The sequence below is a fragment of the Pinus tabuliformis genome, chromosome 6 (assembly GCF_031772625.1).
Source record: "Pinus tabuliformis cultivar Carrire ecotype Pingquan chromosome 6, CPIR1, whole genome shotgun sequence".
In the NCBI taxonomy this organism is placed as follows: Eukaryota; Viridiplantae; Streptophyta; class Pinopsida; order Pinales; family Pinaceae; genus Pinus; species Pinus tabuliformis.
In genome coordinates this window covers 1,160,043,539-1,160,065,559 of record NC_142292.1, presented here as the reverse complement: position 1 = coordinate 1,160,065,559, position 22,021 = coordinate 1,160,043,539, and the positions used below count along the sequence as shown (strand labels likewise).

The 22,021-nt window shown below is 37.7% G+C and overlaps 1 protein-coding gene across 1 annotated transcript in view; it reads left to right on the top strand.

The window, feature by feature from the left end:
- Positions 1–21,817, top strand: part of LOC149262923 (uncharacterized) — a 302,883-nt gene extending 281,066 nt beyond the window's left edge. Inside the window, exon 13 of the mRNA XM_089425435.1 lies at positions 21,783–21,817. Coding sequence (XP_089281561.1) covers positions 21,783–21,802 — 20 coding nt within the window. The 3' untranslated portion in view covers positions 21,803–21,817. The remainder of the gene's footprint in view (positions 1–21,782) is intronic.
- The last annotated feature ends 204 nt before the right edge of the window (positions 21,818–22,021 follow it).

Below are 22,021 nucleotides of genomic sequence, written 5' to 3'. Positions count from 1 at the left end.
AGTAGAAAATGCAGAGGGCTCTCCTTCTTTATACTTTTAAATCCTCCCTCTTGATATCATCCTGGTTTCTTCTTGAGTACATTTACCAACAAGCACATCAAATGTTGGGAACTTGTCATTGTCGCTTATAGTAGTAATGAAGTTTTCTCAAATAAGAGGAAGACCTTGAAAAGTGACCAACACCAACTCTCTATTAGATATAGGCTCATCACCATTCTACAATTGATCCCCTAATTTGGATATACTCGTGACATAGGATTGCACAGATTCCCCCTTATTCATTTTTATGTCCTTGAGTTGATTCTTCAAGGAATTGATATGATTCAAATCATTGACCTCATACATCTCAACCAACTTATCAAAGATATCCTTAGACTTCTTCAATTTTCCAACATAAGCAAATGATCTTTCAAAGAAAATATTTTTCTTGGCTTTGAGCTCACTTTTATTGTATTTGGACTTGGCAGCAGCATGAGCATTTTCCGGTGGCTTAGGTACTTTTCCTTCCACATATTCCAAGACATCATTGTCATCCACCATGACTTCCAACCTAATCTTCCAAGAAACAAAGTTTGATGAGTCACCCTGTTTCTTTATGTCCTTGAAGTAAGAGGTAGACATCTTGACCAAGTCAAATACGCTCCTTTAGCTTCTTCCAAAGATGATTGCTCTTGTCTCTTGATTCCTTACGCTTGTATTCACCTTAGCTTTGATACCATGTTAATTTTCCATTGTTTTATGCTTAGAAAAATCACATAGCCCAAATATTTCTTCAATTAGAAATCAATTTTAGACAAAATCAATCTTACAATGACAAATAGCAATTGTAGAGAGAACAATAAATCCAATATGCAATAGAAGACAACCAAGAGAAATGACAAGTGACAAAAGATTTGGTCCAAGATTGGGGAAAAACCAAAACCCCACAAGGGGGAGAACCCTTTCAAATTATTCTTCTATTAGATTGTCATCAAACGTTCAACAAAGAGATACAATGTTCCAATTCAAAAATAATGAGTCAAAGTTCAACATCTTTGACTATCCAACGATTCACTAACCAATATCCAAGAGATGAGCCCAAAAGTTAAATCTACAATTTCTGTCAAAGTCAACAGAAGTCAAAGATGCCCTAACCAATCCTCAAGTCAACGGTCAAACAACCTCCAAAAGAGCTCAGTCAACAGTGAAGATATTTGGCCTTCCTTGCTGATCAAACCTCTGTCAAAGTAGTCCCAAACAACTCCGTCAAAGGAGAGAGAAAACCCTACAGTCAACTTTAGATTTTTGTGGTCATAGTCAATGATTAGCAACAATGAAAGTAGCCCAGAAAATCTTGGTCCCTCCATAGAAAAATTCGGCCTCAAAAGATCGAAATTATGCAAGTCAAATCAAATCAAGATGCTAGGTCAAACTTGGTCAACATTTACCCAAACATAAAGTCAACACAGGAATTTTAGATTGCCTCCTTCCCTTTGCACGTGTGAGCTCAACTTCCTTGATTGCAGACCTGTAGGAACCAATCACAAGAGGAGAGAGAAGAGAAGATGTGTTGATGTGATGTTCAAATGAGGTTGCCTTTATGTGAATTTATATGCTTCTTTGCAGACCCAATTATGACTTTAGGCTGACCCAAACTTTTGTGTACTTATGGGTTTTCCATTAAAAGTAATATTTTTCCTTGACCAAATTAAATTCTTCCAAGGGTAAAGAGGGTCTTCTCTAGATGAGAAAGGTTGTCCAAAGGAGGGAATTTGTCTACGAGCAACCAAATTAACGCTGGGCAACAATAGGAAGGTCGAATCTTGGGTCTGTTTGACCAGGTTTGACTTGGGTGGATTTTTGTGGTCTATTTGACCTAATTTGACTTATGAATATCAGATTGTAAATTTGTTGAACTCAAGAATTTCTCTTCGAAAAGAGCGTTGGGTTTTCTCCCAAGTTTGGGTTTCCCAGGTGGAAAAAACATTCCCTCTCTGTGTGCTTGGCTATCTCTTTATGGTCCTATTGTCATTATTGCATTACTGTTGAGATTTTCTATGTATAATTTCTTAATGATGTAAGTGACATAAGTAAACTTCATTAGAGAAGTCAGTGGGAAGTAATTATCAATTTAGAAGATCATATTTCCTTGAAAACTCAACATGGTATCAGAGCCTAGGTGAAAGAGTAACCATTAAAGAGATTAGAAGAAGGTTGTGCTACTAAGGATACACAATGATTTATCTGTTGGTTAAGGTAAAACCGAGTTTCTGTTGTTCCTTGGAAGAGGGTTGAAGCTCCAGAAGGGGGGCCAAAAGGCCTTAGGTCACGAGCATATAGGGCGGTAGATGACTGAGGCTAGGACACAGGGCTAGAAGAGGTTGAGAAATGCCTCATTCAAAGCTGCAAAGGGCTAAAAGGCCTTAGGGGTGACCTCAGGAGGGACAAAAGGCCTTAGTGTGACAACAGCGGAGGCCGAGAAGCCTTAGAAGGTGACTAGAAGGGGTCCAAAGTGCTTTAGGACTATGGAAAGGCTAGCAAGGCACGAAAGGAGGCTATTGACAGTGAAATTCTTGAAGGATTTGTCTAGTGTGAGTTCCTAGAAGAACAACCATTAAAAGAGAAGCCCTAGTATGATTTATGTAATGCTAGTTTAGGGCATAAAACCTTAGACCAACAAGAGAGGACGAGTTAAAGAAGGTTTTGATTTTGTCATAGGAAGAGAAAGAAGTTGAGTTGATTGTCTAAGATAAAGCCAAAAGAAGATTGTTTTGTATCCATTTGACTAAAGAAGAAGGAATATCAAATTAATGATCCCACCTAAGAAGTATTTTGTTGGGAAAATCGAGACTTTGTTTGTGCCCTAGAAGAGGGTTGAAACCTCTACTCTATGAACAAAAGTCAAGGAAACTAGAACCAGAGGGAGAGAAAGACTCAGGTTCTTAATTGTCAGATTGAGATTCATGGTTTAAAGGAGGATGTTTACAATTGGAGGAGATCTAGGAGCTTCCAGGCCCTAAATCTAGAGTTTGACTGCATGTTTTGAGGGCATCCTAGCATTTAAAGCAATTATCTTCTAATAAAGCACCTAAATTTGTGCCAAATCAATACCATTGATTGAAGAGTAACAATGACATTTTCATATTTTTGTTTGTTGTTTCCACATATATTGACGATTGATTGATGAAGTGAGTTCGTCTGGAAGATTTTATGGAGGGAATTAGGATGCCATGGTCGTATTCCCCCTTTTGGAGACATACTTTCATGAAGCATTCTTTATTGGAGATTTGTAAATGTGGCTCAACCTTGTTGACAAATTCATCACATATATGGAAATGCCTATGGATTTGAGAAATTGTCTCACCTATATTTACTATAGCAGGATCATTTGCAAGACTTTGGTTTTGTAAACCTTAGAAAATACTTGAAGGTTATGATTTAGAAATCCCTAGGATTTGTGAAAAAAACCCTAGAGCTAGACCTAGAGTATTAAAAATCGATGAATCTGTTGAATGAAGAAACCCTAGCTCATAAAATTCATGAAAGGAAAGAAATCAAATCTATATGCATTAGTAGTTGATGATGAGGATGAGGATGCACATTTCTAGCTTATTGAGATTGTAGTTGGATTGTAATGACTTCTGTAAGAAGGCTAGGCTCAAGAGGGAGTTTCCAATTCCATACAATCCTCAAATCAAAAGATAAGCATTTCATATCTTTTTTCCATGATTATTGTTTTTATTTTTGGTCATTTTCTTGTCTTTGTGTATTTTCTTTTTTATAATTGTTTCTTCCATGGCCTCCTAATGAGGTTTTCAGGTACATCATGAAGGCATTCCAAGGCTCTACTAGTAGATGAAAGCATCAAGAAGAACAAAGAAAAGTTTGTGGCAAGATGATTCTCCCATGATCGAACATAAACTCAGCTACAACGATTTTTGTTCAAGAAGGAGAAATTGTATTGACATCCAGAACTATGCCAGATGATCATAAGAGCTCCTAGTTTAGGCGGCACAGGCAGGGAAATGAGTTTGAAGGATGTCATGATGGAGAAAATTGTGTTGATACCTAAGGGTAAGTCATTGGTGACTTCCAAGTGGATCATACGGTAGATGGAAACATAGAAAACTACAAAGCAAGATTTCTCCTAGAAAGAGGGAGAGGACTATGAAGAGACATTTGCTCCAGTTTCCAGACTAAGGAAAGCTTTATACGAGCCTCGGGCATGGTATTCTCAGATTAATGTATATCTAATGAGTCTTGGTTGATCTTGTTATTATATAACTTGTTTCTAACATGAGCGGAAGAACCCACGTGACAGAGTGAGTAGTAGTGGCAGGGGGATTTGTTTTTGTAATAGAGGGAGCAATCAAGCTTTGCTTCAGTGTTAGAGGGAATTGACCTCTGAGTTCAAGATGAAGGATCTAGATTTTATGCATTACTTCCTTGGCCTAAGGAAGTATATAATTGATATCCTTAAGATTATGGACAATAAGATTGTCAGACTAAATTCTTAGAGACATGAGATCCCGTGCCAGACAACAAATATGCTTCAGTGACTAGGAAGCAACAATGGCAGAGGGAGTAGCCAAGATTGCCACAACATGATTTGTTTTAGAGGTGTTAGAGAACCTAGTATGGCAACTATTTAAACATTTTTCCTTGTCCTTGATAAAAGCTTGTGAACTTATGTTATCTTCATTCGTTCTTTGTTAATAATTTTCATCAAACAACTATCAAGAGCATAAACCATGAAGATCATAAAAGACAGTGGACACAAAATATAGGCTTCAAGCCAGGCAAAAAACCCCTCCAAAGGGGAAAATCCAGAAAGAATCTCTTCTCTTCTTATAAAATCAATTCAAATGAGAAATCCAAGACCCTAAGACCAAAGTCAACACCTCCTCCAAGCACCGAGTCAACCCTCCAAACTATTTCTTTCAAGACAAAGACAAGGTCTACCAAAGTCAATGAAAGTCAACTCCTTCAAGGGCTGCTCCAAATAAGGTTTCGACCCTCACTCTAGATCTGCAACTTCGGCCCTATAATAACTACAAAAACCCTAATTCCTTCGCACGTGTGAGAGAAAATGATCACAAAATTCAAAATTTCGATTTCTTCTTGAAATGCTTCCTTCTCCTTGACCTTCACTACTTATTCTACTTCTTTCTTGCTTTTGATCGAACTATATAAGTGTGTCCAAATGAATCGAACTTGCCTCCTTTATACATCCTTCTCATGAGATCTAATTCCCTCAAACTGGGCCAACTTGGTCTTGGAGGTCAAATTTGACTTTCTAGACTCAAAATAATATCTTTTACATGTTACAACTTGCCCAATAGGGTATTATACAAATGATAAAGACTCTTGACTCAAGAAAAACATTTTTTTGACTTGACAACCCTAGGAGCATGGAATGCATGCTTGAACTAGTAGACCAACAAAAAGGAGCATAAAACCAATGCTTAAAAATAATATTTATCTTTCTTATTTTTCTTGTAACATAAGATACACATAATGATATGAGTACAATGACAATTATGAAGACCAAAACTAGTTACATTTTCCAGCACTCCCCCTTAACTAGGGAGGTATTCATAATTGTACAACTAGTACAAGGATATTTTCAAAATATAGGCTTCAAGCCAGGGAAAAAACCCCTCCAAAGGGGAAAACCCAGAAAGAATGTCTTCTCTTCTTATAGAATCAATTCAAATGATAAATCCAAGACCCTAAGACCAAGGTCAACACCTCCTCCAAGCACTGAGTCAACCCTCCAAACGATTTCATTCAAGACAAGACATGGTCTACCAAAGTCAATGAAAGTCAACTCCTTCAAGGGCTGCTCCAAACAAGGTTTCGACCCTCACTCCAGATCTGCAACTTCGGCCCTATAATAACTGCAAAAACCCTAATTCCTTCGCACGTGTGAGAGAAAATGATCACAAAATTCAAAATTTTGATTTCTTCTTAAAATGCTTCCTTCTCCTTGACCTTCTCTACTTATTCTACTTCTTTCTTTCTTTTGATCGAACTGTACAAGTGTGTCCAAGTGAATCGAGCTTGCCTCCTTTATACATCCTTCTCATGAGGTCTAATTCCCTCAAACTGGGCCGACTTGGTCTTGGAGGTCAAATTTGACTTTCTAGACTCAAAAATAATATCTTTTACATGTTACAACTTTCCCAACAGGGTATTATACAAATGATAAAGACTCTTGACTCAAGAAAAACATTTTTTTGACTTGACAAACCCTAGGAGCATGAAATGCATGCTTGAACTAGTAGACCAACAAAAAGGAGCATAAAACCCATGCTTAAAAATAATATTTATCTTTTTTTTTTTTTTGTAACATAAGATATACATAATGATATGTGTACAATAACACATATTTCATTAAATTTGGAAGTAAATAGTGGATCTAGGATTTCAAAATAACCAAAAATTTCAATTCTACTGATGTCCTTGTAATAAAATATTTCCAATTTTAATGAAATATGTGTTCAATGACAATTATGAAGACTGAAACTAGTTATATTTTCCAGCACTCCCCCTTAACTAGGGAGGTATTCATAATTGTACAACTGGTACAAGGATATTCTCAAAATATAGGCTTCAAGCCAAGGAAAAACCCCCTCCAAAGGGGAAAACCTAAAAAGAATCTCGTCTCTTCTTATAGAATCAATTGAAATGAGAAATCCAAGACGCTAAAACCAAAGTCAACACCTCCTCCAAGCACCGAGTTAACCCTCCAAACGATTTCCTTTAAGACAAGACAAGGTCTACCAAAGTCAATGAAAGTCAACTCCTTCAAAGGTTGCTCCAAACAAGGTTTCGACCATCACTCCAGATCTACAACTTCGGCCCTATAATAACTACAGAAACCCTAATTCCTTCGCACATGTGAGAGAAAATGATCACAAAATTCAAAATTTCGATTTCTTCTTGAAATGCTTCCTTCTCCTTGACCTTCTCTACTTATTCTACTTCTTTCTTGCTTTTGATCGAACTGTATAAGTGTGTCCAAATGAATCGAACTTGCATCCTTTATACATCCTTCTCATGAGGTCTAATTCCCTCAAATTGGGCTGAATTGGTCTTGGAGGTCAAATTTGACTTTCTAGACTCAAAAATAATATCTTTTACATGTTACAACTTGCCCAATAGGGTATTATACAAATGATAAAAACTCTTGACTCAAGAAAAACATTTTTTTGACTTGAAAAACACTAGGAGCATGAAATGCATGCTTGAACTAGTAGACCAACACAAAGGAGCATAAAGCCCATGCTTAAAAATAATATTGATCTTTCTTCTTTTTCTTGTAACATAAGATATACATAATGATATGAGTACAATGACAATTATGAAGACCGAAACTAGTTACATTTTCCAGCACTCCCCCTTAACTAGGGAGGTATTCGTAATTGTACAACCGGTACAAGGATATTCTCAAACTGAAGAGTTCTCATAAGAAGAGTCAGATTGATAAGTCATTCTCAAGCACCAACATCATAAACAATATTGTCAACATAGTAAGGCCTGTAACTGACAAACTCTACTTATATTAGAGCATAATGTTGTGAAGGTTTACGCGAGACACCACACCACCTCTTGAGGAACATATCCCATCGAGACGTTCACTAGGTATGTCCTTTTAGGACTATTCTTATCTTGGATTACCTATCCTCAAAAAATTTCAGTCCTCTTCGACCACTCTTATTTTGGATACATGTCCAATCTTCAAAGAGTGTCAGTCAACTTCCTATGTTGGATTATTATCCTCAAGGAGTGTCAATCTTAGATGCTTATCCAATCCTCCATTCTCCTTCCTAGTGCCTTCATTAAGACTTAAAGTTGTTAGTCTTGGTGTAGTGCATGACACATGGAGAATATGATGTCTTTAACATCACTCCCTCTCAACCTAGAGAGGAGATTCTCATTCCCTCTCGATTTGGGATTAGATCCTTGCCCCTCCTCAAACATTTAAGGAGACTTTTTCCTCCCTCTAAAACACAAAGGAAATTATTTTCCTTCCTTTCAATTGGGAAGTTTTCTAGTGTGTCTTCATCAATACATCAACTATTAGTCCTTTATGGAGATATTCAAGTAGCCACATGGATCCTCTTCTTTGCATCTTCATCAAATTGAGTTTTCATCTTCTTGAATGTAAATGGAGCCAAATTGTGCCAGGATTTGAGCCATCAACCTTTCATATCACTTTTTTCTAGTCATCATCAACAAAGACATTATATGTAGCCAATCAAAGTAGATCTTAGTCATAGCTCTACTAGTCCTTTATGGAGATCATCAACTAGCCACATGAAAGCTCTTAGATATTTCCCAGGAATAATTTAACAGTCGTTCCTCGACAACGACGCCAAAAATGTTAGTCCTTACAATCTCCTAGGTTGAAAAGGAAATCGAGAAGGGTAACCTCAAACCACTTTAGCTCAGTAGCTAGCCCTACTGAGCATGAGAGGGATCTCTCTCAGTCTCTTATCAGTGCTATGACTTTAAAGCAAATGGATTTTAGACTAGATATGAGTATTGTTTGTTTGTTTGTGAAAATTTGGTTTTTAAGGATTCGCTGAACTTAGGGTTTGGAGCCACAAGTAGGTCTAGGCTGTGGGAATGCAAGAGCAAACATAAGAAGGAGCTAGATATCAGAAGCCATGGTGTAATTTGAGTATTTTCCAGTGTAGTATAGAGGATATAGTGTGGAAAAAACTAATGAGCATAAATAAACATGATCTCATTAGCTTAGGAAGACAAAACACATAACTGTGAAAACCAGATAACAAATCTTGAAAAACAAGAATTTTGAGTATTTTATCACAAGGCATTCATAGAAAGAAGAGATATAATGTATATAAAGATGTTTAGACCATGAGAAAACAAAAGGAATGAAGTACAAGCACCATGAACTCACTGGGCTAGAGTTCCTTGAAAATAACTGCAACCTGTCTCTGTATTAGCTGAAAGATGATTACATGCAAGCCTCCTTCACAAAAAGTTCAACCTTCTTCTCCTCAAGTGAAATGATACATATAGACTCTCCTAGACCACTTTCCCACCTTCAGGAGTCGAATTCCTTGGTGGAGGAACTGACTCCAAGATTCTCTCAACCAACAGGTGAGAGTGAGAAGGTGAAACTCAAACACTTCATGGAGAGTTTGTTTCTTTTATGAGGCCTAATAAACATAAAAAAAACCTATGATGTACATTTATTCATGCCTACATCACCTAGCCTCGTAACTAGTTCCATTACATAGAGAATCTTGACTTTGACTAAGTCAAACTAGAAACTAGAAATTTACACAGTGAATTTTACAATTTGAAACACAGAAAAGTGCAGAAGCGCAACACCGACTTTGAGCTGATTTTTAGGTGCCTTCCAGGGGTCAAAATGCAAATCTGAGAACGGTCAACTAGCCCTTCAAGTCTAGTTTCTAGAACAGTTTGAATTTCTGAATTTGGAGCATGGGAAGACCTTCAAAAATCCATTCTCCCAAGGTTCCTCCAGAAGCGCAGCTCCTGGCAAAAAATGGTCTAGAATGCTATTTTTTGCCACTTTTTTGCCATTTTGTCCAAAACTAAGCCACCTCTGCAAAATATGAGCAAATGGGTTTTTAGAGGATGTCAAGAGCTTTCCAAAAATGTAGATCTTTCCTCAAATGGAGGCCTGAGGAAAAAGCGCGTTGCGCTTCTGGAGCAGCTAAATTTTTGAACTTAGACCAAAAATTCTCAAAAACTCAAAATGCTCAGAATTTGCTCAAAATTGGAGGGAAGGTGTAAAAATATGTTTGTTATAGCTTCATGGATGCTTCAGCAAGCATCTCTAAGTTTCCCTCATCCTTTTGGTCTTTTTTGGCCTCCTTGAGCTTGTTTTCAAGTTGCTTTACCTTGACATTGGCGATCATGTTTTGAGCTTGGTAGTGGTGCGCCATGTGTCTGAGCAACTGATTGTCTCTATTACCTTCTCCAAATGTTCATTCACTCTATTGAGCCAATATTCCTTATCTTGATGAACCTCTAGGGCGATCCTATCTTCTAGGTCAAGGTCCTCATTCAACAGAATTTGTTCTTGCTCCTCTTGCAAAGCTTTCTTGAGGCCTCTTGTTCTTGGTCTTTTCCTTTTTCCTCTCACCTCTAATGCTTCAGGCTCGCTTGATTTCATGATCTCCTTACCTTTGCCGACTTGCTGCATTAACTTGGCTTTTTCCTTTTCTAGGATCAACTCCTTTGCTTTGAGTTGACTATTTTCCTGTTCAAGGAATGATATAACATACTTTGCCCTTTCCAAATTGATTGCTAGCTCCTTGATTTGGTAGTCCTTATCCCTGATAGTTTGTCTCATGTTGGTGGTCTTATCCTCATTCTCTGGATCAATTAGTTCAAAATCATGCTCAACTGTGTCTTTATCTTTTGTTGTTGATTCCTGCTTTGTTGATGAAGAAGGCTTGGCCCCTTTTTCTCTATGAGAAGAAAACACAAGCCTCTGCCCCTTCTTATAGACTTTAGTCACCTCATGTTTGGATAACTGAGTCTTCTCCATTGTTTTGCTAGATGACCCCACCTCTGTTTGTTGTTTTGGCGCACTAGGAGACTGAGATGCTGCATTCCTCTCATGCCATTTCAAAGCTGCTTCCAAAAAGGCTTCCCAAGCCATACTTCTCTCTACCAGCTGGTGAAGGACGATGGTTTTGATGAGACTGTGATGGAACAAGCTTGAGGAGTGCTCTTTGTCCTTTAATTGTATTTTTTCAGACATTTTGGAAATGCTCTTGAATAGATAATTACACATGTTGAGTGGCTTTTGAGAGGTGAAATGCATCAAGAGGCGAATATGATAGGCATACAACCTGGAGAATCTACCTTCACAAGTGAAGAACCTCATGACAGTTTTCATCAAAGGGGCATATTTCTCCAATAAATATCTAAAAGGCATGAGGTGAGTATGTGTATCTCTGTATGGCGTCTTCAAGAAAGGCTTGTAGTTTTCAAGATCTAGGCTCATTCCTTTGAACCAATATTCGCCATTGTCCGGTAACCCAATTGCAATTGAGATAGAGGCCATTGAGAAACTGAACTCAATGCCAACAATGACAACAATTTCTCCTTTCAGTTGTGTTGCTACCTAATCCGTTAGTTGCTCATGAAATCCCACCTCGCTCAGCCTTTTGCAAAATTCCAAGCAGTGGACATCTTCAAAGCATTGTTTGATGAAAGGATGGGAGTTGATTGTGTTGCAGTTTGATGGTTCATATATGAGGATCCTCCCTCCTTTATGTTGTCTCTTTCTTTCTGGCGAAGATTCTACCTCCATGATGACACAAAGCCCTAGCAGCAGGAAGCGAAAATAAGATGTGAGGTGTGAATGGAAATGAAGTGATATGTAGGTGATTTTTGACAAAATGATGGGAGGGGTCTTGGGAAAGGTGAGAGGACTTTGAAAGTTGATGAAAATGAGTGGAGAAACAGTGGAAAGATGATTTTCTTGCAGGTGGGAACAATAGGGTTTATGATGAAACTTGCCCAAAAACCTCTAGGAATGAGCTAGGGTTTTGCTTTTTGAGTGTTTAAACTTTGTTTTGAGGTGGGTAAAATGGTTAAAATGGCTCATTAAACATGTATGTAGGTGTAGGATATCATTTTACATGTTTTGGAAATTAAAAATAATGATGGCCATTTTCACCCTAACATTTCCCATGCAAATTTTGCTACAAACCCTAACTTGAAGAATCATTGACATGAGATGAAATTGGGAAAGCAAAAGATGGAGGATGATGGTGTACTTACTTGTTCCTTAGCTTAGAAGTCAGTAAAATCAAGCTTGCAAGTGAAAAAATGAAGTTTGGGAGAGTTTTGATGGATTTCGGGGCACTCTGTCCTGCGCGCAGTACAGTTCTTCTACGTGCAACACCTATCTCCTAAGCGCAACGCAATGCTTCTACGCGCAATGCCTGTAATTTTTTGCTAATTTCTCCTAGGAAAACAACTTTTTTTCTTTTTTGGACGAGATAGCTTGATGACAAAGAGTGAATATGATGTGAATGAAGGAGTTTTGGGGCTTTTGAGTTTATATAGGGAAAGTTTCCTCACTTTTTCAAAAAGAAATGGGATCCACCCTCCTTTAGAAACTGATTTTCACTTTATGAAAACAAAGTTACCTTTACCATTGCAAACCTGAGATGTCCTTTGCTTTCCTAAGTGTTGGAGCTTCTTTTTCTGGAACTTTTGATAACATGAGAGTATGAGGAGTGTGTGAAAAATCAAGATCAATTCTCCAAAAGTTGCTTTTTCATGTTTTACTCACCGCTGGTTTTATTCATGAAAATGATGGACCTTGGAAACCCTAGCGACCTAATGGATGACCTGAGACCTAATAAAATGATGATGATGACTGACCTATTTTCATTGCGACACCTTCATAAAGTGTAATAGGCGACCAACATGAGTAAATTTTTCAAATAATGACTTCATCTTTAGACTGACCAGAAAATGACCAAATTTGCTGTGTAAACCTAGTAACAGAAAAATTTGATTTTCAAAGCCTAGAAAAACATAGTAAAAGAATTTTTGATCCAGGTGACAGGCTAACAAGACTGATACTAACATTGGCTCCAACTGGGGATGGCAGCTCCTTGGAGGTATCAAGAACACCGTAGACCAAGTAGCCTTATTCATTGGGCAATGGAGTCAACATGCATAAAAACTGACTTTTGACTTAACACTGACTGACCTTTTGACATGATAGGAAAACTGAATAAAAAAAAATGAAAGCAATAAAGACTTAAAGAGTGTTAGGGTCTTCACTTCGGGCTTCAAACTCTTATGAAAACTATCTAAAATACTAGAAGTAAAATACACACCGGTATGTACAATGATGATGACTTTTCAGGATTTTTTAGACATAGTAGTGCTTGAGAAGCCTACCATTGGTTGCCCCTCCTGAATAATCTCTTCCATCCATTTCTTCCAACAAGAAAGCATTCTTTCCTCTGAAGGCATAAATTTTGTAGGGTCCCTTCCATAAGTTTTCAAACTTACCATGTTTCCATTTGTCTTCATTTCTAGCATCCCACTGAAGGACCACATCTCCCAGATTGAAATTGTCTTCCTTGGTTTTGCGGTCATAAATCTTTTTAATCTTTTCCTATAGTTTGTATGTGTTCTGAAAAACTTCTTCTCGTCTGCTGTAAATGAATCATCTGATTTATTCTCCTTTGTATGTTATTAGTTTCACTATCGAATTCCTGTAGGATTTTCATTACTAGGACAACACGAGATGAAGGAAATACTGTATCAACTCCATATACCAGCTGAAAAGCAGACATACCTATTGATTTTTTGGTGCTAACCCTGTCAGCCCACAAGGCATTGATGAGTCTTTTATGCCAATTCTTTTTGTTTACCTCTAGGACCTTTTTGATGATGTTAACTAAAGATTTATTGGAAGATTCAGCAAGACCATTTCTTTGTGGATGATAAGCAGTATAATGTCCTAGCACAATATGATATTTGGCACAGAAGTCCACCATTCTTTTTTATTTGAAAGCAACAACATTGTCTGTAATTATTTTCTGTGGGCAGCCAAATCTAGACAAAATATTAGACTCTAGGAATTGAATGATGACAAAATCAGTAGCTTGCCTGGTTGGGATAGCTTCAATCCACTTTGTAAAGTAGTTAATGGCTGTTAATATCCATTTATGTTGTGCTGAAGATGAAGGATGAATTTCGCCAATGAAATCAAGACCCCATTGTTGGAAAGGAGCTGAAATCAAAATTGGTTGTAGTGGTAATGGAAAAAGTTTCCTCTTTCCTTGAAAAATTTGACATTCATGGCAGCTCATGACTATTTTGTATGCATCGGAAAAGAGGGTGGGCCAATAGAAGCCAGCTCTTAAGATCTTGTTTGTTGTAGTTTTCCAAAAGTGATGTCTGCCACAATCTCCTTTATGAAAATCCTTCATTATATCTTTAGCTTCATTTTCTACCAAACAATTCAGTAGCACACCTCCATGATCTTCCCAAAATAAACACCATCCAGAATACAATATTTTGAAGCTTTGAGTTTTAATGATCTAGCTTTACCTTTGGGGACTTCCGGAGGGGGATTCAAGTGCTGCAAGACATAGAAAATGTCGGAATACCAAGGTGAGGACATGAACATATCAGACACCTGCAGGAAAGGGTCATCTTCTTCTTGTTCTTCTGATAGTGCAACAATCAAATTGATATCTAGTGCATGTAGATTTGATTTAGCCATGAGTTTGGCTAACCCTTGTCCTTTGATGAGCTTTGTAGGCTTTATCTCCAAGTCATACTCCAGCATGGCTGCAATCCACTTTCCTCTTCTGCCTTCAGGATCTGTTTGCACAAGAATTTCTTTTACTGCTGCAGTAGGGACATAAGCAATGGTATGAGAATGTAGAATATAAACTCGGAAATCCTTGAGGGATTTTACCAACACCAATGCCTGCTTCTCAATGATATTGTATCTCAATGCTGCATCTCTTATAGTGCGACTGAAGAATGCTATAGGCTGCTCATTTTTCTGATCTTTTTTCTGCATTAGGACTGTTGCTAACGTATGCTTAGAAGCAAAAGAAAAGATGATGAAATCTGAAGTATAATTTGGGCTAATCAAAATAGGAGCAGTAGATAATGCAAACTTTACCACATGAAATGATTTCTTAATCTCCAAAGACCACTTTACCTTGCTATCCTTCTTCAACATATTTGTCATTTCTTTCAAGTGCTCAGCTAGATTAGGAATAAATCTCCTCAAAAAAATAATTTTCCCATTGAATGACTGAATCTCTCTTTTGTTCCTAGGGAAGTCTAGTTTCTGAATGGCCTACACTTTTGCAAGATCAATGCGGATGCCATCTTTAGAGATGATGTGTCCTAGTAGCTTACCTTCTTCCATGGTGAACAAGCTCTTCTTTGGGTTAAGTGAGATGCCAAATTTTCTGCATTTATGAAAAACAATCCTTAAGTGATGCAAGTGATCTTCATCAGATTTTGAAAATACTGTAAGATCATCTAGATAGATAACCAGAAATACATCTTTTTCATTTGCAAATGCTATGTCCATAGCCCGTTGAAAAGTAGCTCCTGCATTCTTCAACCCAAAAGGCATCTTGGCATACATGAATGTACCCCATGGTGTTGTGAAGGCTGTCTTGAGCTGATCGTCCTTGTGTACCAGAATTTGATTGTATCCAGAGTATCCATCTAACAGTGACATCCTAGAGGATCTGACCACCCTCTGTAGTATGTGATCCATCTTAGGCAGGGGATAGTTGTCTTTCAAGGACACCTTATTGAGATTTCTAAAATCAATACATAGACAAATTTCCCTGGTCTTCTTTCTCACAAGTACTAGATTAGACATCCATTTATAAAACTGAATGGGGACTATTATTCCAAACTTATAAAGTCTATTTACCTCTTTTTCAATCGATGGCAGCAACTTGGGATTGATTCTCCTCAATTTCTGGCGAAATGGCTTCTGATCAGGCTTAATAGGAATGGTGTGCTAAATGATACTTTTGTCATAAACTTTCAGATCTGAGTAGTCCCAAGCAAATGCATCAACAAATTCCTTCATTAAAGACATATACTTACCCTTTGTTTCAGGAGATAAAGACTTTGATAACTTGACCATTTTAGGATTTTCAGCTGTGCCAATATTTACATCTTCAACTACCTTTTATGTAGGAACCATGGTGGGCTTCTTGGCGATATCATCTCTGTCAAATAACTCGTCCAAAGGCACCAAGCCTCTTGGAATGTTGTTGTCCTTGAGCTATAATACTTCAGTGTCAACTGAATGGATGTTTGGATCATCAAATTTGTATGCATCATCAATGTGAGAATTCTGAAATTCTCCCTCTAATTGTAGAAAACTGTTTATTTGCTTATCATCACCAAACACTTGCCAAAACCTCATATTATCTGGAACAGTTGGGCGATGTTTGACATGGATGGAGTACTTATGATTAGAATGAATAGGTATCTTGACCATACTTGCTGCGACGACGAGTGAATCAACTATGACATTCTGAGTTCTAGGAATAAGAGACAAAGTATATTTTGAAAAAGTTTTGAGAATATCAAGTACAACATTGTGATAAGATCTCATTCTTGGGTGTTTGGCTTGGTATTCCCCTTTGACTTGCTTGATCACTAATTCGGAGTCGCCATAAACAAAAATATTTTTTGCTCCCAACTTTTTCAGAATTTTGAGGCCAACAATCAATGCCTCATACTCCACCTCATTGTTTGAACATTTAAAAGCCAACTTGTGAGAGCTCATTCTCACATTTCAAGGGATTTTATTTGATTGATGTAATGGAGCATGTATCCAGAAACCAATTCCTACTCCTCTTCCTGATGCACCATCGAACTCCATGGTCCAGAGACCATTTTCTTCATCCGGAAAAAGGATTTTTGAAGACTGAATTTTTTATTTTTAGGATTTTGAATAGCTATCTCAAAACTTTATGTTTTCTGCATTATTCTTTGAATTTCCTCAATAGGATTTGCAGGCTGCCTATATTCTTCACCAACCTCTTTACCTTCTGCTGTAATAGTTTCATGTATGCCGCCCATTACGTTGGGAAGTTTTGAAATTTCCACTAACTGACTTTCATTATCAACAGAATTCATATCACTAAATAGAATGAAAGAGTCAAGATCAGTATGAACAACATGTATAGGATGATTGACTGGCTTCTCCTTATTGTTGATCATAAATTTCATCTTCTTTTCCCTATAAAGTTTCCGGAGCTGTCCAAAAACAGGGATAGTGGCATATGAAAAGTCAAACTGCAGAGTACCCTTTAATTTTACTCCCAAAGACCTTGAAAGCAACATGCCAAACCTAGGAGGAATATCCGCAACTACGACATCCATAGGAACATTTTTGGTCGGGATTTGGTCCAAGGACACTACCAAGTCTTTAATAAGGCCAAGGCATTTCACTCTTCTAGAATCAAAGGAATAAAGATCATGGTAAGGTCGGGTGATGCTCAATCCTAGTTTATCCATGATGGCTTTAGGCATCAGATTATGGGAGGCGCCAGAATCTAGCATAGCATTATGAAGGATAAAATCATGAAGTTTAAGACTCAGATAAAAAGGAGGAATTTCACTATCTTCAGGAGCTCCTTCTAAGGCTGGACCAAAAAGGATTGCTAGCTCATCATCAGCCACGTTAACTGTATCAGACATCTGATCAACCTTAAGCATCTTTGCAATTTGAAATTTATATTTGTCATTCCTTACCAATTCAGTGAGGGGAATGGCGATTTTCAATTTAGAAATTTCATTCTCCAAACTAAAAAGATTAGATTGCCTTTCTCTCTTTTGAAGTGATGCCCTTCCTTTCTGTTTGGCCTTTAGCTTGAGGTTCCTTCCTTTGACTTTTAGTTTGCAGTTTTTTTTTCTTTCCTCACATTGCTAGTGGAGGCTTCATTTGTTCTATCCCAATTCAGTATGACAATGTCTCTGTCTTTATTTTGGCCTATAGGAGTTGTTTCTTTGCTTGGTGCATCCTTTTGTAGATTTTATCTTTTCTGAGTTAGAGTGACAGGTGCATTTCTATTCCTCAAATTGTACTGCTTTTGGAGATGATTGAGGGCATTCTGATATCCTCTTTGGTAATATTCAGTTTGAAAAACCCACAGATCTTCGCTTGCGAACGCAAATTGATGATCACTTTGTATGAGAGAGTCTTCAGAAAACTAATCTTCCTCTGTTAGGAAATTAGGCAGTTCATCTTCTTGAAAGAAGTGATTTGCTTCTACAATTTCTTCTTCATCTTCTTCCTGGCCTTCAGTGTAATTTTGCTGGAATGGAGCTCTTACTTGACCTTGAGGATCTTCGTTTCGCTGCTCTTTCTGTCAGTTTCTGAATTGTTGTTGTTGCTGTCTACGAAAGTTAGGATTCCTCACTGAAGGTTCAGTTTGTCGATTAGTTATGGATATTCTATCCATCATCCTCTCCATAGTTTTTATCAGATTGTCAAGCTTTGCATCAGAAGATGATGCAGGCTCTTCTTTGAAGACAACTTTCTTCTCCGCCCTCTCTGGCTTTGATTTTGACTTCTTAATGAGCAAATTGGCTTCAACACTGATTGCATTCCACTGCATCTCTTCAAGAGTAGTGGGGTCTCTTTCTCTGAGCTGGTAGGCCATGTCCGGATCGAAAGCATCAGGATAATGAAGAAGAGCCAAACTAGGAGGAGGCTTCATATCATCAGGTATAGAATTGTACACTGTATTAAATCTTGTTGTGAATTCTTGAACTGTTTCATTTGGGTTCCTTTTCATTGAATTATACTCAACCAATATCTGTAATGGATTTTTCTTCTCTTGCCAACGAGTTAAGAATAATTCAATTAATCTTTAAGAACTGTTAATAGAATTAGCAACCATACTTCGAAACCATTTCTTAACATCTCTTGAGAATCTTTGAGCTATAATCCTCATTTTGGTATTCTCCTCATCAATTTCTTCTAAATCAATGAAATTAATAAACTTGTCAAGACGCTGCTGAGCTGTAATTTCTGCATTTCCATCAAACAAAGGGAGTCTTTGACCATAATTCTGAGGCAAAGCAACAAGTTGAGCAGGCAGTAAAAGAGGCGCAAATCTTGCCATGACTGTTGGAGATAGTGAAGGTGCTACAATGGATTGTGTAAGTAAGGGTGGTGATGCTGATGAGGATGATGGAACTACTAAAATGGGTTGTGGAGGCAAAGATGGAATGAATGGGGGAGGTAGGAAAGATGATGAAACTGAAACTTTGGGAGATGTAGCAGATGTGCTTGGAGGTGAAACAGAGGATGAAGTTGTGGCTAGGTATTCAAGTTGATATTGAACAAAAGCTTTTTCAGTAGTGATCTGGAGTTGGTCAGCAAGGCTTTGAAGCTTATCAAAATTTAACCATAGTTCATGATCAGTCTTAGCAGACAAAGATTCTGAAGAGATAGAGTGAGTTTCAACCTTTAAAGGTTCTAATGTTATATCAGAGATACAAGAGTCAGACTTGGACCTTGTAAGTGATAATTCTATCTACTCTTCAAAAGGAATTTTCTCAAAGGCGAACATATTTTTAGGCAGAGAAGTTGTTCTTTTAATTTTACGAACTACACCGTCTAAGTTTTTTGAGCAGTATTTTCGGATCTTCAACAATAAAGGGTGGATTTGGGTCAGGGTTTAACCTGGTATGCCTTTTGGACGACAGAATGTATACACCCTAAATTGACGAGATTTATGAATTCGACCTAACTTTGAATATTGGAAACTGAGAGGTACAAAACCAGTTCTTTGAAAGCTCTTAGATATTTCCCAAGAATAATTTAACAGTCGTTCCCTGGCAACGGCGCCAAAAATGTTAGTCCTTACAATCTCCTAGGCTAAAAAGGAAATCGAGAAGGGTAACCTCAAACCACTTTAGCTCAGTAGCTAGCCCTATTGAGCATAAGAGGGATCTCTCTAAGTCTCTTATTAGTGCTATGACTTTAAAGCAAATGGATTTTAGACTAGATATGAGTATTAGTTTGTTTGTTTGTGAAAATTTGGTTTTTAAGGATTTGCTACTTAGGGTTTGGAGCCACAAGCAGGTCTAGGCTATGGGAATGCAGGAGCAAACGTAAGAATGAGCTAGATATCAAAAGCCATGGTGTAATTTGAGTATTTGTCAGTGTAGTATAGAGGATATAGTGTGGAAGAAACTAATGAGCATAAATAAACATGATTTCATTAGCTTAGGAAGGCAAAACACATAACTATGAAAACCAGATAACAGTGCTTGAAAAACAATAATTCTGAGTATTTTATCACAAGGCATTCATAGAAAGAATAGATATAATGTATATAAGATGTTTAGACCATGAGAAAACAAAAAGAATGAAGTACAAGCACCATGAACTCACTGGGCTAGAGTTCCTTGAAAATAGCTACAACCTGTCTCTGTATTCGCTAAAAGATGATTACATGCAAGCCTCCTTCACAAAAAGTTCAACCTTCCTCTCCTCAAGTGAAATGATACATATAGACTCTCCTAGACCACTTGCCCACCTTCAAGAGTCGAATTCCTTGGTGGAGGAATTGACTCCAAGATTCTCTCAACCAACAGGTGAGAGTGAGAAGGTGAAACTCGAACACTTCATGGAGAGTTTGTTTCTTTTATGAGGCCTAATAAACATAAAAAAAAACCTATGATGTATGTTTATTCATGCCTACATCACCTAGCCTCGAAACTAGTGCCATTACATAGAGAATCTTGACTTTGACTAAGTCAAACTAGAAACTAGAAATTTACACAATAAATTTTACAATTTGAAACACAGAAAAGTGCAAAAGCGCAGTGCCGACTTTGAGCTGATTTTTAGGTGCCTTCCAGGGGTCAAAATGCAAATCTGAGAGAATGGTCAACTTGCCCTTCATGTCTAGTTTCTAGAACAGTTTGAATTTCTTAATTTGGAGCATGGGAAGACCTTAAAAAATCCATTCTCCCAAGGTCGCTCTAGAAGTGCAATGGCTATCAAAAAATGGTCTAGAATGCTAGTTTTGTGCCACGTTTTTGCCTTTTTTTTCCAAAACTAATCCACCTCTGCAAAATTTGAGCAAATGGGTTTTTAGAGGATGGAAAGACCTTTCCAAAAATGTATACCTTTCCTCAAATGGAGGCTTGAGGAAAAAGCGTAACGCCTTCTGGAGCAGCGGAATTTCTAAACTTAGACAAAAAATTCTCAAAAAACTCAAAATGCTCAGAATTTGCTCAAAATTGGAGGGAAGGTGTAAAACTATGTTTGTTATAGCTTCATGGATGCTTAAGCAATCATCTCCAAGTTTCCCTCATCCTTTTGGTCTTTTTTGGCCTCCTTGAGCTTGTTTTCAAGTTGCTTTACCTTGACATTGGCGATCATGTTTTGAGCTTGGTAGTGGTGCGTGTTACAGATCCATTGGGCACATCAACCTTGACTTACAGATCAGTAATATTAGGGCCCATAAAACCCTAATTCAGTTGTTACATGCCCTAAATGAAGTCAACCATCAGAATGCCTCCTCCCCAAGAGATTCCATGACTGAAATCATCCAAAAACTGCCTCTAAGAGGATCAGCGCAGGCAAGCCTTTATGAGGGTGCATTGCAGTGCAGCCCAGTACACCACTAGGGTGCATTGCAGCGCACTTGAGCCCTCTTTGGCCTGCGCTGGGCGAATTTGAGCGAAATCTGCATTGGGGTTTGGAATATTCTTATCCATAGGATGCCTTTACAAGTTTCCTAAGGCTATCCACTCATTTGGGCTCGAAATTGGATGAGGGAGGGAGTTAACGAACATCAATCTCTTTATCCCTTCCTCCATGGGACTAAATCCTAAGTTTGGGAGGGCATTCATTATCACCATTTATGGCATAACTTCCTTCATTCACGTATAAAAAGACCACTCATCTAAGTGATCAGGGGCTGGAAATCATTGAATTATAGGGAGATGCTTTTAGTATGAGACTTGAGTTGGTTTCAAGTATTGTAATGATGTCAAAATGTCTTGCTTGTTATGAGGAGAGGATGGGATTGAACTGGAGGAGTGACACTGAATCAAGAAAATTGGGTTGTAACTTTTCCTTTTCCTAATGAAGTGTTCAAAGCTTTTTCCATATGTTTGTATTGTTTATTGATGCTTTCATATGTGTATTCTGTACTTGATTCCATTCTATGTTTAATCAATAGATCGTTATCGTATGCTTTGATTGGTTTTTGTCTTCTGTCTGTGTGCAGGTACTTTTCAAGCGGATTAAGTACGGAAAGGAGTGACAGAATTGGTCAAGGGAGATAAGGAGTAAGAGAAAGCTCCAAGTAGGCTTCTTTACTGTCTTATTTAATCTATTGATTATATAAAAAGTAGAGAATGCTTTGCACTGTTGTTCTAGACTTAGCTACTAGTCTAGGGGTTTAAGTGTTTATCCGTAGACACTAAAACTTCCCAAAACAGATTGGTGACCCTGTTAGGGAACGAT